Source organism: Melozone crissalis, unplaced genomic scaffold (genome assembly GCF_028551555.1).
Source record: "Melozone crissalis strain CALT ecotype California unplaced genomic scaffold, PUWL_Pcris_2 ptg000002l_1, whole genome shotgun sequence".
In the NCBI taxonomy this organism is placed as follows: domain Eukaryota; kingdom Metazoa; phylum Chordata; class Aves; order Passeriformes; family Passerellidae; genus Melozone; species Melozone crissalis.
The window spans coordinates 10,927,051-10,943,634 of NW_026535780.1; the positions used below are offsets into that span (position 1 = coordinate 10,927,051).

General features: G+C 38.7%; 1 protein-coding gene across 2 annotated transcripts in view; it reads left to right on the forward strand.

Annotated features, from left to right (window-relative positions):
* TMEM65 (transmembrane protein 65) overlaps nucleotides 1-15,351 on the forward strand; it is a 30,600-nt gene extending 15,249 nt beyond the window's left edge. For both annotated transcript variants that reach the window (XM_054295549.1, XM_054295540.1), the window contains 6 exons: nucleotides 5,345-5,389; nucleotides 7,449-7,516; nucleotides 8,273-8,327; nucleotides 9,534-9,576; nucleotides 10,221-10,326; nucleotides 11,845-15,351. In XM_054295549.1, the coding sequence (XP_054151524.1) occupies nucleotides 5,345-5,389; nucleotides 7,449-7,516; nucleotides 8,273-8,327; nucleotides 9,534-9,576; nucleotides 10,221-10,326; nucleotides 11,845-11,937 (410 nt within the window). In that variant the 3' untranslated portion in view covers nucleotides 11,938-15,351. The remainder of the gene's footprint in view (nucleotides 1-5,344; nucleotides 5,390-7,448; nucleotides 7,517-8,272; nucleotides 8,328-9,533; nucleotides 9,577-10,220; nucleotides 10,327-11,844) is intronic.
* The last annotated feature ends 1,233 nt before the right edge of the window (nucleotides 15,352-16,584 follow it).

The following is a 16,584-nucleotide window of genomic DNA, read 5'->3' on the forward strand; positions in this document are numbered from 1 at the left end:
CCAGGGAGCACACTGCATTCCTGCAAAGCTTGTTCAGCTCTTTGTTCAGTAGATGTAACAAAGGTTTCAAATAAAGGTGATAATCTCCTGCTACTTCAAGGTTTTTCAGGGATCACTGTGTTATTCTCTACAATGTTACAGGGAGTATTAAAAAACCACGATCCTATTTGTATTTATGCAGAATATTTTTTTGGACATAGTTGCCTTCTCCAGAGTAGTAGAGAAATTTTCTATCAGCTCCTCTATTTGTACCAGAGCTTCTCCCAGCTTTCCCTGTGCTGGGCATGTGACTGAAGGGGCTGACTGCCAGGTTTATATTTAGCACTGCACAAGTCAGCCTCCTTTCATCCCTTAATTGCTGTAGTAACAGGAAACCACTTGTGAGTTATAACAAATGATGCAGAATTTTTCTCTACTGTCAACTCAGGAATTGTTGTTTCCCCATCTGGAATATTAAGGGAACCCAACTGAAGATCAATGGGACAAGGTTTTTCAATTTTTCTCGACTGCAGTTTTGTGAAAACACTGAGGAAGAGCAGAGGAAGAAAAAAGGATGATAAGGAGGTGCTTTATGATCTTATTCCATGAATGAACTCATACATCAGAGTCAGAAATTGCTTTTGAGGATCCACCTCTGAACAAAGCAGTAACACATCTCATTTTTAAGCTCCAATCCAGAATTTTGGTTGCATAGATCCTCTCATGAACTCATGTGCAAAGGAGTGCCTCTTTTTAGTAGATACAATAATTGTTCTGATTTCTTGTTCTGTGTAAGTGATGTTTTTGTTGTTTCAGTGATGTGTATCTGAATGATTACCTGAAATTATCTGGACAGGCTTTTTGGAGGAAACAAATTGGTAAATTCAAGACAAAACCCTCTGTAACTTCTAGATTACATGCCTTTGGAACTTAAAATGATGTTATAATAGATCTAGATTATTAATATTTATTGTATTCTTCTTCTTGATACCCATTGGTTAATAATTAATTTAAGCAATTCAGTCACAATTTAAAAATCTATAAAACACTGCTCATATTTTTGTCTCAGATATGGCAATAGTCAGCAGAAGTATTTTCTAGGGTAGCTCTGGCAGTAGTACCTGCATTCAGTGTAGTGTTCCCTGCCCCTGGGTGACAGTAACAGATTCAGCTATAAAATTTTATGGTGGTGTTAGCTGCAATTTGAATAAAGCATAATACATGCTTTTAGGCTTGCAAGTTCTCTTGTATGTCAGTTCTTAAAAAATGATAATTCGGAAACTGGTGATGACAACTTGCTGGGTTTTGGTTGGGTTTTTTTTTTTTTTAATAAATGCACTCCCATTACCTGTTAGTCAGTTGTGGTCAGTTTGTCGGCTAAGAATAATAGTTCTAAAACTAAATTGCAAATACTTGTCTACAGTTGGCATAGTGACTTTAACTTGCTGGTTTGGACCAAGTTGTGGATGATGGTATTGTTTATGTTGATGGTTTTATATTTCATTCCTTCGCCCCCATGCTCCCCACCCCAGGTTCTAACAATTTTGTAAAATAGAGAAATAGATGGTTGTATACGTTTTAAAAATATCAAGAACAGATTTAAGAAGCAGTAAATGTTTTTCTGCTTCCCAGACTTTGCTAATTCAGGGCTCATGACATGTATTGCACTTGAACCTTGGTTTATAACCTCATTTATGGTAATGAATGTCAGTTAGAAAATAGCAATTCCTCACTCCACCATTTCATTTCATTCCCTCTGCAGTAAGATGAATTCTGGTCTTCCTGAGGGCTGTGATGCAGGATGAGCTGGTGAATGGCCATCGTGAAATGCAATTCTGGAGTACTTTAGAGTTGTTTTCTTTTTCCTCCAGACATTTAAGCTCTCAATTGTTTGATTCTGGCTGAATTGAGTTCTTTAAAGAGGGTTTTGCAATTTGGATTTTGTTTTCCCTCTGGGAAAATAAACAAAGGACATGTTTCCCTTGCTGTACTCTCTGAATATTTTTATTCTCGTTTTTTGCTGAGTCTTAACAATTCAAATAGTCAGAACAACTTCCTATGAATAAATACCCTGTACTGAAATACATTTTGCTATCTAGAGTTTTAAAAATTTTGTTTAAAGAATTTTTTTTGCTCTCAGTGCTTTCATATCTTCCAGGGTTTTAAAGTATGTTATGCTTAAAAAAGGTGGTATTGGGAGTGATTCTGTAAAAGGGTTTTTGGCTTTCATGCCAGTTTTTCCTTCTCCATGTCCCAGCTTTAGCCCAATCATTGGCCTGTGCAAGTAGAGCTGAGCTGGAGCAGCCCTTTCCTGCAGCAGGCAGTGCTCTGTACCGGGCAGAGCCTCAGTTCTCAGGGAAGTTGCCTTTGTGCTTTAAAGCTTTGTTTTGGTGCTCCAGAGGGGACGGCTTTTCCCATGAGCCTGGTCCTGCAGGCGCCCTGTGACAAGGTCCTGAGCCCCCTGGTGTGACCTGGCCCTGCTCTGTGCTGGGGGGAGTCAGAGGCTCTCTCAGGCTCTGTCCTGGTTCAGGCAGGGAGCGCTGCCCTGGCCGGACCATGAGCAGGGCTCACCAGCACCAGTTACTGAACTTCATCTGGCAGACTTCTCCTGTCTCATTAATATGTGTAATCACAGATTTTTTTCACAGATTAATTTTTATCTTGATGATGAGGGAAGCTCTAAGCAAGGCATGCTTCCACACGAGTTTACAAGACTCCCTTTTATAAAATAAAGCTCTTGCATGTGCAGTAGGAAGATGCCATTACTGGCATGAGCTCCCTGTGGCTGATCAGGAGCAGTCTGGTCTCCAGAGCATGGTGCCACCGTGCTGTCCCCTGTGACCTCTCTGGCAGCTTCTGCCCTGATAGTGTTGAAGGACTGCTTGATAAAATGCCTACTTAGCAGTAATCCCATGCTACTGAAACAGATTATGTCAATGATTAAGTAATTTTTGTTTATATTTGATCCCCTGGTATTTCCCTCTGTCTTGCACCAACTTGTCTTTCCTCTAACCTCAAAGTAGTGTCCCCCAGCCTCCCTTTTTTAGAAACATCCCAAGGTAGCCCTTGATGTATGTTCAGAAGGAGGAGCTGATGTTCTTTTTAGTTAATATAACTTGGAACTCCCATTATGCCTAGATGTAAGACATTTTTATTTCTTTGTCCTTCTACCAAACACCCTTAATTCTTCCTTCTTTTGGTAGTAAGTTTCTGAAATCAAATATTCACTGGGTTTTTTTAGCTTTTTTTAATAGCTGTCTAGCTAGACTGAGTAGAATGCAATTTTGTAGACTGACAGGTGCTATCAAACTCAGTTGTAGTTAAATCCGGAGAACTGATGTTCTAGAGCTTTGTAGTATTTTGTGACAAGCTGAATAGTCTTTTGTATTCTGTATTGATACCCAAAATAGATGGAAATTATCTAATCTAACTAGCTGTCATAATCAGGGAAAACTGATAAGATGCCTTTCTCAGAGGTAGAGTGTTTCCTGGAAATTTCTTTATGTTACAGTTTCTTATCACAAAATCCTTTACATGGAGACATAGATCTAGAAATTTGATGGGCACTGCAGCAGGGGTGGTTTAGTGGCAGTGCCACAGGAAGCTTAGGAACCACAGTGGTTGGTGTGGGAGCTTCCCATCAGAGCAGAAAGCCATGGAAGGCAGCACTCTGTGACCTCCTGTGCTTGTGTTCAGTGTGGGGCTTTTATTCTCTCCTTGGCATTCAGCAGGATGGATTCAGCAAATGAGTTTAGGGAAGCCTCATCAGGAATGTGACAGTGTTGACTTAGGTTTCCTGGCCACCCTCAGGGCATCTGGAGCTTTTGGAGCCAGTGGCCTCAGCTAATAATCTCTGTTTCAAGGTGGCTCTGATTTTCCCCAGTGTTTGGAGATTGTCTCTGAGGAAAGCTGCCCAAAGGGCAGTACTGGTGTATATAGACAGTTCTTTGTCTGTGCTTCTGTAAAAGATCTGCTTAACCTGTGAGAACAGGAGGACACCCTATGAAAGTGGGTCCCATCCCCAGTCCCATTCACCCTGAACACAAGCTGAAAATTTTGGTCTGATGCTTCCTTGCCATCAATACTTGAGGCTTCAGAAGATTGACTCTTACAGCGGCCCCCTCTGTTTGCCATCTTCCTCTTCCAGCCTGAGCTTTGCATCTGTTGATTCCCTGGCATTTTCTAAGGGAGAGCAAAATAATCTTTATTTCTGTAGTATTTGGGCTATACTTGTCCCATTTCCTTGGTGAGTGCATATGGTGTTTGTAGAGCTTAGGTAGTGTTTATATTGGGCAGAGGGAGGAAGCACCTCTTCAGTAACTGCTAGAGCTTGAGAGTGTTAAAGAACTTCAGTTAGTGAAATTATTTTGGAAATCAGTGTCCTGGTTGGCTAAATATTGGTATTATGATCTAATGTTTTTTCCTTAAAGGTACTTTAGGTGAATATTTCTTCCATAAAATAGCTTTGAATATAAGAGTGACTTGGATGCAAGAATACCCACTCCAGTCTGACCTTTGTCTGTGGAAGTTATCTCAGCAGAAGTATGGAAGCAACTTGTCATAATCTCATAATATTGGAAAATATTTGGGGAATGATTTTTTTCTGTTTTAAAAAAGAGGTCTTATACTCAATATCTACATTAAAAAATGCACAAGAGAAACCTAAAAGAGTAGCTAGGTTTTTTCCCTTGCTGCTGCTAAGCAAGTAACTTGCATTCTGCACAGCATCTCTGATCACAACTGCATTGGTTTCCTGTAGAGAAAGTACTCTGTCAGGTTCAGGAGTGATGTCCTGGTCCTTGCAAACTCTCACTGACTTGAGTCCAGGATACCTGAAACATGCACCAAATGACCAAACTTAATCTGCTGTTACCAAAATCAGTGGTCTCCATTTTTGTTTTATTCTTACATTGCTGTGAAAGATACCTTTTGTGAGAATATAAGTGGTAGTATTTGTTTTGCAGACTCTCTGGGGAAAAGAAGGTTGTCCGCTGCATGTTTAGAGGACCTCTAAAAAAATAACATACAGTTGTCTGTAGAAGATTTGATTTTTCTAATTTTGGTGTGGTTTTGTAATTTTCAAATGAAGATGGCTGTTGGGCTGCTTCTGAAGTATGCTGTTACTGTGCATAATCACTTATACTGGTGTAAGCTTGTAATATTCTAAGAGATTTTGGCTTTTAATACCATGTTATCTTTTGTAAAAATAATAAAAATGTAGGTGTGAAGTATTTTTCTTTCCCATTTGATAGCTGTTAAATAACATAACTGCTTTTTTGCCTGCTAGAAATTTGGTAAAGACTTGATAATGAACTGAATCTATGATGAAGCAGCTAACTTTCTCATTTCATTTTGACTTCTCTAGAGAAGTTGGAGGTTGCACCACCATCTCCAGGACAACTGAGACATGGTAAAAGAAGAATGTTTGTTGAATGTGGTTCAGTATTTGTGCAGTCTCTCTTTGAATTGGCTTCATCTTTGTTCTACAAGTGCTGGTCTGTCCTCATCCCTGTTTATGGAGTAAGAGAAAACCAAAGCAAGCACCAACACTCACCCTGCTGCCTTTGTTTCATAACACCTCGGCTGGAGAATGAGCAGCACTGAGTGCAAGTAGGACACAAAGCCCAAATGAGAGCACACTGTTCAAAGCCAGCAGCAAACATTGTTTTTCTAAGCCAAGCAATGTTGGTGCTGCAGTGCCTTGTGCAGGTTTTGTGTTTTAAAAGGACTGAGAAGTGGTATAAAATTGCAAAGAAATTGGAAACAGATTGTGCGTTTGTGATTCATGATTCAAATTCTGATTTAGTTTCCAAATTAGTGTATTTTTGTGGTTTTGCCCTCTGCAGTGAGCAAATTTATTTAGGCAAACATTTTCCTTTTCTAATTATCTCAATTTTTTTTTCTAATTTGTCCCCCCCCTCTTCCTTTGTCCCTGGGGTTCTGTTTACTCCATGAATTCCAAAATTCTGTGCATTTCAACAAGAATTTGAGGTCCCAGTTTAGCTCCAGTACGCACATTTTGAAAGTACTGGGCATATCTGTGTGCTTGTTTTGTTATTTATGTTTTGCTGAGTTTGTCCTGTGATAGTTTAAAAATAACTGGAACGTTTCATAGGTTTTGTGCTGTAGTCTTTCACCTGTGCAGTTTAGAAAATAGGTGTATTCTCACAAACTAGCTACAGATGACCATTCATGTTCTAGTACCTAAGCATGAAAGATCTTGAATGTGGCTTTGGTTTTTTTGTGTGGTCATGGATTCATACTGTCTGCAGAAAGGAAACCCAAAAGGTACTGGATACTAGTTTCTTTTCACATGACTGTGGGGTTCATGCACTCTTCTTTCGTCCCTCTTCTTAGGTTTGCATCTCTAAGTTTGTAAAATGTAGGAATTATAGTCCAACATGAAGTGAAAAAAAAAGCCCCAAACTCCAACCAAATCCAAACTCTGCTGCATTTGAAATGTTAAAAAATGAAAAAATTCAACTTTCAGCTGTATTGTTGTCATTTAGTCTCTTCTCATGCTGTATTTAGTCTTATGAAGTGAGCACCTTGAAACTCAGCTGGAGGCAATGCTGTGCAAATTCAATCCCACCCCTATCAAAAGCTTACAAGCTAAAACCTGAGAGAGAAAATTAACACGACAAAAAGGAATGAAACAGTAGCACTGTGCTCATTCTGAGAAAATACTCAGACCAGCATGTTCCAGGCTTCTGCAACAGAAATATTTTCAGAAAGGTTTTAATTTGTTTTAGAAGTAAAAAAGAAGAAAATGCATGAAACAAAAGGTGGAGTTTGGTTTCTTAAGCATTGTATTAAAAAGCAGCTACAAGTCTAACTTGCACTGAGGATAGTGCGCATACAAAGTCAAGATACAGTTCACAATTGAAATTGAGAGATAATTAACAGTATATGACACCCTAGTGAAACCCACCTGAGCATTTGCAGATTTGGCTGAAGGAGTTTTGACGTGAATTGTCTAGCTCCAGACAATGCTTTTAAAATACAAAATTTTAGGAATGTGTGAAGAAGATGGAGTTTCTTTCTTGCACAGAAATAGTGAGGGGCTTGCAGAAAAAAGGATCTTTATTTCAAGAAGTCTGGTGAGACAGTTTGGTGATTTTCAGTGATGCTGCAACATTGCTGTAAGGTCTGTAAATAATAGCAGAGTTAGTGTAGTTTTAAGTATTTCTCCTATGCACTAATGGGTATAAGTAGTTTCCACCTGAAATTGTAAAAGTATTTGCAAAGTAGATTTTTTAGCTGGTTCTTCACAAGCCCTTAGTAACATTTCTGTGTAGCAAAGGGTTTTGCCACACCTGCCAGCAACAAAAAGGTGACCAGGAGGAAAGGAATTTTTGTATTTTCCCTTTGTTTCTCTTAAAACCAGTATTAGACGTTTCAGTTGTTCCTCTGCACTAGTGAACTCTCTTATAAATACTTATTTTTTCTTTGTTACTTATTTCTTTTAGTGTTCTTCCACAATGCATTGCCTTTTGTAGGGTTTGGATTTTTGGATAACGCAATTATGATTGCTGCGGTAAGTTCACTGTTTAATTCCTTGAACAAGTGTGTAAGATTCATATTTTTCAGGAGAACAGAATAGAATGGCCTGTGAAGTCTAGTCTAGAAAGTCCCTCTACTCAGGACCATCAGGGTCTTTAGTCTAACCTCCTGCTCAAAGCAGAGCCAGCTGTAAGATGAGACCAAGTTGTTCATGGTTTTATCCTGAGGGACTTGAGAAATCCAAGGGCAGCCTGTCTGAGCAACCTGTTCCAATGCTTAGCTGTCCTCAGGATGGAAAATGATTTGCTATATCAAACTGGAACATGTCTTGTTTTAGTTCATGCACATTGTCTCTCATCTTTTGACCATGTTCTGGTGTTTCATAATGTAGACCATGTGGTTTTGTTTCTTCAGCTGAGAACACAAGGAGCTGTGATACTGTGTTTTATTTGTTTGCTCGGTATTTGTAGAAGTTTTTGTTCAGAGCTCTACATTCAGCTAAGAATTGCAGTGAGGAAGATGCTATGCAGGGATAGGGGTTGCAGGTTTGTCCCCTAGCTGCCTGAGAGAGTACAGATGAAATATTAAAAGACTTTCAGAAGTAGACCCTTGCCTTAGGGGGAATATATGCCAGGAAGATAAGATCTCTGTGATCTAATACAAGAAATATCCATTTATCCTTTCACTTTTAATGTAGACAAGCAATAAACAATACTTTTGTCAGTTGTATCAATATAATTTATTTTAACTCCAAATCCCTCAAATAATGAGAAAACTCTTTATTTTTCAGGGAACCCAGATAGAATTGTCAATTGGAGTTGTCTTAGGAATTTCAACTATGGCAGGCAAGTATTAAAATTGCAGCACATTTAGACTAATATGGCCCATTCCTATATTTTAAGCTGAAAGTATCACACAGGGCTGGAAATGGCTCTTCCTCAGTTTTGCAGCTGCATTTCCTAATAAAGAAACAACCTCTGGGTGAAGCTAGGACATATTCCATTTGTAGAAATGGAATTTCAGTTCAAATAGCTTTTGAAGTGCTTGTTGTTGATTTCAGCCTAATAATTCAAATCTTGGGTCAGTTGGGAAAGTGTATTTGCATTTCTGTGATGGAACTGCTCTAAGTTCCCCAGGGCCCAGTGTCAGTGTATGTGGAAACATGTGTTTGTATGTTGCTGTTGGCTTGCAGTGCTAAGGGGAGATCAGTGTTGGTGTCTTTTTACTGCACTTCTTGGTGGCTCCTCTGCCTTGGTGAGATACCACAGGAGGCCAGGCAGCCACCCTGCCCCTGCCCTGGGCCAGGACTGATAAGCTCTGCTCAGCAGCTCTGGTGCCTCTGCAGTGTCACAGGGTGCTCATGGATCCACTGCTGCAGGTGCAGCATTGCTGAAAAGCACAAGGAGGGAGAGCTGAACTGAAAATGTTTCAGCAGGGCAAGTTAAAGATTTGGATATTTGCAGGCCTTGGTTCAATGTGAGACAGTCACAGGGAAGCTTATCTTAGTAAGGTCTGCTGTGAAATCTGTATTTTGTGTGTAACTTTGTTCACTTGTGTACAGTATTTCTTCTTGAATTGACACAGTTCGTGGATATATTGACATGTTTATCAAAGCTGCATACCTGAGTGACAGCTCCTATTTCCAGTGCTCCTGTGCCTCTTCTGGCACTGGAAGGCTTTTCTTGGTGTCCAGCATTAGCTGCATGGAGCTGACAATCATGCACAGCTGTTCTTAACTCTGATCTCAAAAGTTATGTTGATTTCCAGGTGTTAGTGCTGTCGTTCTTGTATTTGTCAAGTTTTCGCTATGTAAATTGGGAAAAATAGTTGCACCTCTTACTAATTCTAATCTGCTGCTGTTATTAAATTGTAATAAGGTCAGAATAAAAACTAAAATATAAGGAGCTTAGGTCTAGTCTTTAATTCTATAAAAAATGAGAGTATGCGAAGGTCACTGCAGGGTGGGAGCTGGGTTTGGTTGGAGGGTTGGAGGGTTGATTTAGTTTGTAGCTAAAATAATACCTTTTCCTCTTCCCTCTTCCTCCCTCCAGCTGCAGCTTTGGGAAACCTTGTTTCAGATTTAGCTGGACTGGGGTATGTATGAACTTGTGTTAAGAATATTAAGTGCATTCATTGAGATGCAAAGTGGAAAAATAATTTTTTTTGTAATGTAATATAGTTCTACCTAATATACTGTCTCAGGTTGTTATCCCCAGATCTGAAGAGATTTCCTTCTCCTCAGCTAGAACAATATCTCTGCGATGTCTTCAGGTTTAGGCATACCTATTTCTGATAAAAACAGATCCAGCTTATTTTAGTTTTTACAGGAAGTTTCTGCATAACTGCTGGAACTAAAGCTGTTTGTTATGCCTGTTTTTCCCACTTTCCCTCTGTTTTGTTTTCTTCAAATTACAAGGCTTGCCACTAACTAATCTGTCACCTTTCCTTCAGTAAAGGTTATTTAAAAAGCTCTGTAAAAATGCATTAACATTCACACCAGTTGTGTTGTACCGCATAAGGTTTTTAGTAATACCGTGTCTTCAATCAGTGAGATAATTAAATTACATTGCAAAATGTGACCTTTAGAAGTCTGAACTCTGTCCCATAATTTTCTCTCAATCACTTTATTGGTATGCTGAAGGAAAAGCTCTTGTCTTTAAGTTCAGGTATTTCAAAACCCTCACTTAGAAGATACTGTGAGATTCAAAATCATTTGTTCTTGTTTTCTTGTTCTTCAGTCTTGCAGGTTATGTGGAAGCTTTGGCTTCCCGCCTGGGTCTGTCAATCCCTGACCTGACACCCAAACAAGCTGACATGTGGCAGACCCGGCTCAGTGCACACTTGGTGAGTATCCTGTGGGCAGCACTGCTGGGGTGGAGCTTTTTGTGTTCAAACCAGCTGATAAATGCTTTTTGTCACTTTTTCCATTTATCCCTTGATGACCACCAACTTTGTGCATGTTCCCCAGAGGGTTTAGTCTTGAGCCCATGTCAGGGAGAATCAGGAGATGGGGATTTTTTTGAGCTTGAGAGGTTTTTTTGTATGCAGCAAGCCCAAGTGACATGGATAGTCTCTGCACTGACTTTGTGTACGCTGTGCAGATACCTGGGCTGAGTTCTGGCTGTGGTGATAAGATAATTTACTTGGAAGTTATTACCATTTAGTAGTTCTCTCCTATCTATTCTTTGTCAAGTGCTTGCTATTCATATACCTGTGCTGGTTTGTACTAATTTCTAATGTTCTCTAATTAGCTTGGATATGAAATCAGCTTTTCTCTGGCCAAACTTTTAGCATTTGAGTGGTATGCACTGCCTGTGTTTACAGTTACAGGACACTCACCTTGCAGATGTATTTTCAGGGTGATTGCTTACTTAACATCTAAATATTTGAAGTGGTCCCACTTCAGCAGTGAGCAATGATTAAAGAAACAGATTATCAGAAACTGAGTAAAGAAACAGATACTTCACTTTGTCAGAATGAACCTTCATTGGGAAGAAATACTTTTGGAGATTTAAGGGAAAAGAAATAGCACTTATTGAGGCAAAGTTATGGTAGAAAAAGTCAGGTTTTAGCAGTGATAGATCAAGGCACAGAGCAGTGAAGAGTTGGCATGCTGTCAAGGGGGCTGCCCCATAGTCTAAGAGTCTTCTCAGTAAAAGCTGAGCCTGTGGCAAAACCTGTCATTGCACTCAGTTTGTTTATATTCCTTTTCTGTGAAGAGACTTCTGTGCACTTTTGCCTGTATGGTAGCATTTTGTCTTTTTTACCTGCTGTCTGAAGTTTTTCAACACTATCCACCTACTGCTATTGATGTGGTTTGGAGGCTGCTTGTCTTTATTGCCTCTCCTCTTGACTTATACATTCAGGTCAACTGAAATGTTTTCCAGTTTTTGTTGGTTTTGCCTTTTGCCTTTGAAAGTCATCATGTTTGCAAGGAGCTACTCATTCCTTTGATGATTTGCAGTGCCAGATACAAGCAGATGTATTTATAATTGCACCTAAAATATGTGTAGGTGTTGTTTGGTGACTTGTTGTTTTAGTTATTTTTTTTCCTTTTCTGTCTTCCTGGCCATTCTGCTAGTCCTTTGAATGTCTGTTTCCTCCCTTGCCACTTGTGCAGCTCTTCATTATCATTGCCCTCCTCCTTCTTCAGAATTGTCTTTTGTCATAGCAAACACTGTTTCTAACCTTGTCATATCTGTCTCTCTCTCATAGACTGTGTTTCTAGTCTGCATGCTAAGAAAAATGTGATTTCCAGCTGAAAAGTAGGACAAGGGTTGTGTGTCCCTGGTTGTGGTGGTACATGGGAAATGAGTAATAATTGATCAGTGAAAAACTTTATTTTTTCCCCTCTTTCTTTAGGGTAAAGCTATTGGAGTGACCATTGGCTGCATTTTAGGAATGTTTCCTTTGTTGTTCTTTGGCGAGGAGGAAGAAAAACTGGAAGAAAAATAATAATCTTTTTACAAGACATATACAAATGTAAACTACTGTACCTCAATTATTCAATTATGCTGTCAATATTTAGGAATTAACAGACAGTAAAAAAATGTATAGACTTGGGAACAAAACCTTCAGCATGTCATTTTATGGAAACACTAATTTATTGTGGCCTTGTTGTGTTCAGTACTTCTTTTTATAAGATATCATCTAACTTTTTATTTAATTGTAAATTTTTGAAGTGTTTTCACTTATGGCAAGATGTTTACCACTTTCCCCTTTGAACTTATTCTTTAATGGATTATTACTTCAATAATCCACCATGGATGACAGTATCACTCTTGAGTTGCATATTGGTTGCTTAACAGTTGTAATTGCATGACAGAAATATCACTTGTGTTCATCAGGTCCTTCAATGCAGATTACTAAGAACGTCAGGGATGAGTAATTGAAGTCCCTCACTTTGCAAGGAGACTGGTTGCCCCTCACCAGCCATCATTTTGCACTGCCTTAGATTAGATATTTCAGTGATCTTTGACAGTATAGTTTCATTTTTTTCACAATTCTGACTTAAGTGTCTCTGAATTGTCTTCTGATGATCATGTTGATGCTTTGACAAGGTAAGTGTTTCCAGTGTAGGCTCTCTACCAAGTCCATTTTTAAAGTGGTGATTTAACACCTTCTGTACTTCCATATTCATGCCTCTTTTTTCCCTTTCTAAACAGTGTTTTGTGAATTGAGTTGAAATATCCTTAAATTTGTCTTCCTCTGTTTTGAGTGTGGTATTAAAGAATTCAGACCAACTGTTTCAAAACCACTAACAACTTTTTAAATTGTGCTGCTTAATATAAGGTGTGAATAATTGATTGGGTAGATGAGGCCAGGGAACAGTCCAGGGTATGAATGAATGCTGGCATTGCATGTTTGTTATGAGTGGTTCAGTTGAAATAATAAGTGTACCATCAGTCTGGATTAGAGGACCTGATTTGATGATAATATCTTTGTGTTTAAGATTAGCCTTTGCTACTTTTTTTTTTTCCCTGAGACAATTAGTTAAAAAAAACAAGCAACAAAAATAGGAGAATCGAGGCCTTTTTACTTTTTTTTTACTTTTATTTTTGTAGTCTCACTTGGCGTATTATAGACCTGACAGTATCATGTAACTGTGCTTTTTTATATGGTTATGAATAAAATGATGACAACTATCGAATATTCATAATATTTCAGGATCTTACTTGCCAGTAGCATAATGCTAAACTGCTAATTGTCCCTTAGAGGAGAAGGTTTCTTACTTGTTTGAATACCACTTGGAAAAGCCACTAAAAAGTGACACAGCCAGGGCACTTTGAAAGTTTTGTTGTTGAAATTGCTAGCACTCCTGAAACCTAGAGAAAAAAGTTAAAAAAAAAATCAAGTCCTCTGATGATTTTTATTTGCTGTAGGAAAAGTCTTACTGTAACATGTATGTTTTACAAAGCTCATTGCTTAGCTCCTTGCTATAAATCTGACTTCTCTGTTCTGATTTCTAGATGCCCTTTAACAGCAATACTGAAACTGACTTTAATGAAGGTGACACTTGTATCTGTTTCTTAAAAAGCAGATGTTGAAAGCTTGGAGTGAGTAGTCCTAATAGTATGTGCTGTACTTTGCACATTAAACCAGGAAAATCTGGACCAAGCTGTAAAACTGAACGAAAGGTCAGCCAAGCAGCAAACACAAATGCAGAGGAGTTTCACTTGTGCTTCAAAGGTGGAAGCTTTATTAAAATAAAAAATAAAAATCCAAATAACAACAACCCCCCCCAACTATAACACAAAAAAAATCCACCAAAAAACCCCCAACCCACAAAAACAACCCAGAAAGGCAATTATGCACTCTTTCACCAACAGATTGCTGCTGGTTTACAGTACTTCAGTGTTCAGAGGTTTTTTTACTCATCCACACATTTGTCTTCCCTTGAACTTTTAACTTTTCTGCCTCTGCATGCACTTTTGTTTCTATACAAAGCTGTATGTAGTTTTCACATTTTTCTTAAACTGAAGTACAAGTCAAAGCAGTTTTGCATAGCTTCTTTTGTTGCTGTTTTTACAATTACTTCAACACTATTTCCCATTACAATACTGGCATCTTGATTGAAATCTTCCAGCAGTGGCCAAATCTCTGTTCTTTGGCATTGTACCATTGCAGCACTGTTTTCATCACTCTGTTACAGCTCATGAAAACAATTGGAAGGTTGTGCCAGCTGTCACAGTAGTATTTGTTTCATAATGGCAATAGGAAAGACTGTGTAATATTGTTAAATAGCTTGTGCATGTAAATTGAGTACCTTTTGTTGCTGTATGTCAAACTATTGTACTGCAACCAGTGCTTTTATTGAGAATCAATGAACTAAAGTATCTTGAAAGAAGTTAATCATGTGTCTTCTTGTTAAACTGCTTAGTTGACCACAAAAATGTGGAGGGCAAGTGACACATGGTAAGAAATATTGGGTATTTTAGTCTGATACCATAGTGAAGAAGGTGACTCCTGGGGTTTCAGTATTTGATAAAGGTGAGGAATAACTTGTGATGTGAGAGGATTAGTGGTGCTGTTGGAGGCTCAGAGAAGGCGTTTGTAGGGGCCAAGCTGCCCCCCTGAGAACCAGGTAGTTCAGGATCCACACTTGTGTGGGCATGGCACTGCTGTGTGTGGAAGAGAACATCTGTGCCCTGTCTCTCCACAAGGAGAATGGGTTTTTCTGGGGTATATGGATGAAAGTAATCCCTGATGCTCTGATCACACTTACTAAAAACCTGACTGAGAAGACACAGTCCCTTTTACTTTCTGGTATCTTCTCCCTTCTTGATAAAAGGAAAAACAAAACACTGCAGGCTTGTTAAGTGACTTCAGTATTGCTCTATTTTTTTTTTGTTCTATCCATTTGTCCTGTGTTAACAGGAATTTCCTTTGCCTTGAAGGGCTGGCAGACCCAAAATTGTATTTGAAATACTGTCTTCTATTGTAATTTAAATTATAAATGTATTTTTGACTGTATGTTATCTCTAGGAACAAAGAACGTGCATCCGATAATAGGGTTACCCAAATCTTCTTGCCAGTATTTTCTCATGCGTGTACTTTTACATAAATTATTTGAATTCAGACAACATATTTTGTATTGTCTTTAATTAAATTGTTGAACTTTCTGTAAACTTTTGTACTACAGCAAAGCTGTTCTGTGTTTCTTTATTAGACCAGATGCTGGAGGGGAAATATTAATAATATCCTGTGGGTATTCAGCCTCAGTTATACAAAATGGGAATTTATTATATTTAAGTTATAAGCAAGCGGTCCTTTGTCACTGTCATAGGAAATACCACCATGGAGTGGTACTTCTGTCTCTTCATGCTCAGAAGAGAGCAATTTAAATAATTAAAATATTTGCATGGTAAACTGGTGGTGTTTGTGATTAATATTAATCAGAAGTTCACTTGCACTTGAACTTTAGGAATTAACTGAGGGTTTTTGTTTGTAGCCTAAACCTTTTTGAACTTTCCTGGACGTTGGAGCTCTTCAGTTGTTTTTTTTTTTTTCTTGTTGGACAGACCTTTTGTGGATGTCTGTGCAAGAAGAAGTGCTGTGAGTAAAACATCTGTACTGTAAGGATGGTCTCATTCAATTTTGAGAACCTGTACAGGCTGGCTGTTGTTTTACTCCATTGTGGTTGTGTTGTGTAGTTGAACTTCATTCCTGCTGTTCAGAGAGCCTGTCACACTTCTACCTGACATTTCCCTCTTCTTGGTCTGATGTTTTACATGGGCTAATGACAAGCTAACAGAGCAGCAGTATATAAACTGAAGGTCTTAATAAAGTATGGAGGAATTATCACCCTGCTCTGAGAGTCTTATACCTCTGGAATTTTTCAATCTAAAATATTAAGAAAATAGCTAGACCTCATAACACAAATTCAAGCTCCCATTTTAAAGTTTGTATTAGGTGTTTGTTAAGGCTTTTCCCTTGCCTCAGTGTTCAGGACCCTTGGCATCCAAAGTGTTGCTTCAAAATAGCATTGGGGCAGGGCAGGGTCTGTGGGCTGAGGGTTTGGGCAAAGTTGAGATTCTGAAGCCAGGCAAGATAAATGCAGAAGGGATTTTTTAATTTTGTGTTGGAAGACAGCTGTGTGTGTTCGAGTGCTGATACAGTACTTCTCCTGTAAGTAGATGTTGCCAAGGTAAGGCCTTTTGGGGGGAAGGAAACAGTTCTGACTTAACAATCTTTAACCTAGTAGTGGACAGTATGTGAGCAAATGGCTTAAAGGACTAAATGCTGCTTCACAGTCATGAGTTACTCCTTCTGTGTATGTGCGCAAAGATTAAGTTGCTGTAAAATACCAAAATTATTTGAGACCTTAAATTAATGCATTTTGTGTCCATTTTGTATTCTCTTCTTGATACTGTGCTTATCAGAGTGTCTTGTTTTTGTCTGTTGGTATGAAAAGGACCTTATGCTTTTGCCTTGAGAGCTTAAGCACTTCCAAACATGTGAGTATTGACTGATCTGTTAGAAAATAGAGTATCTTGTTATGGAATATGAAGTGTCCTGTGTGGGACCATTCACTGTTTAGAAAACTTGGATCCAAAGGATAAGATTTGCCATATGGGATCTACTGCTGCCATTCCTGTTCAG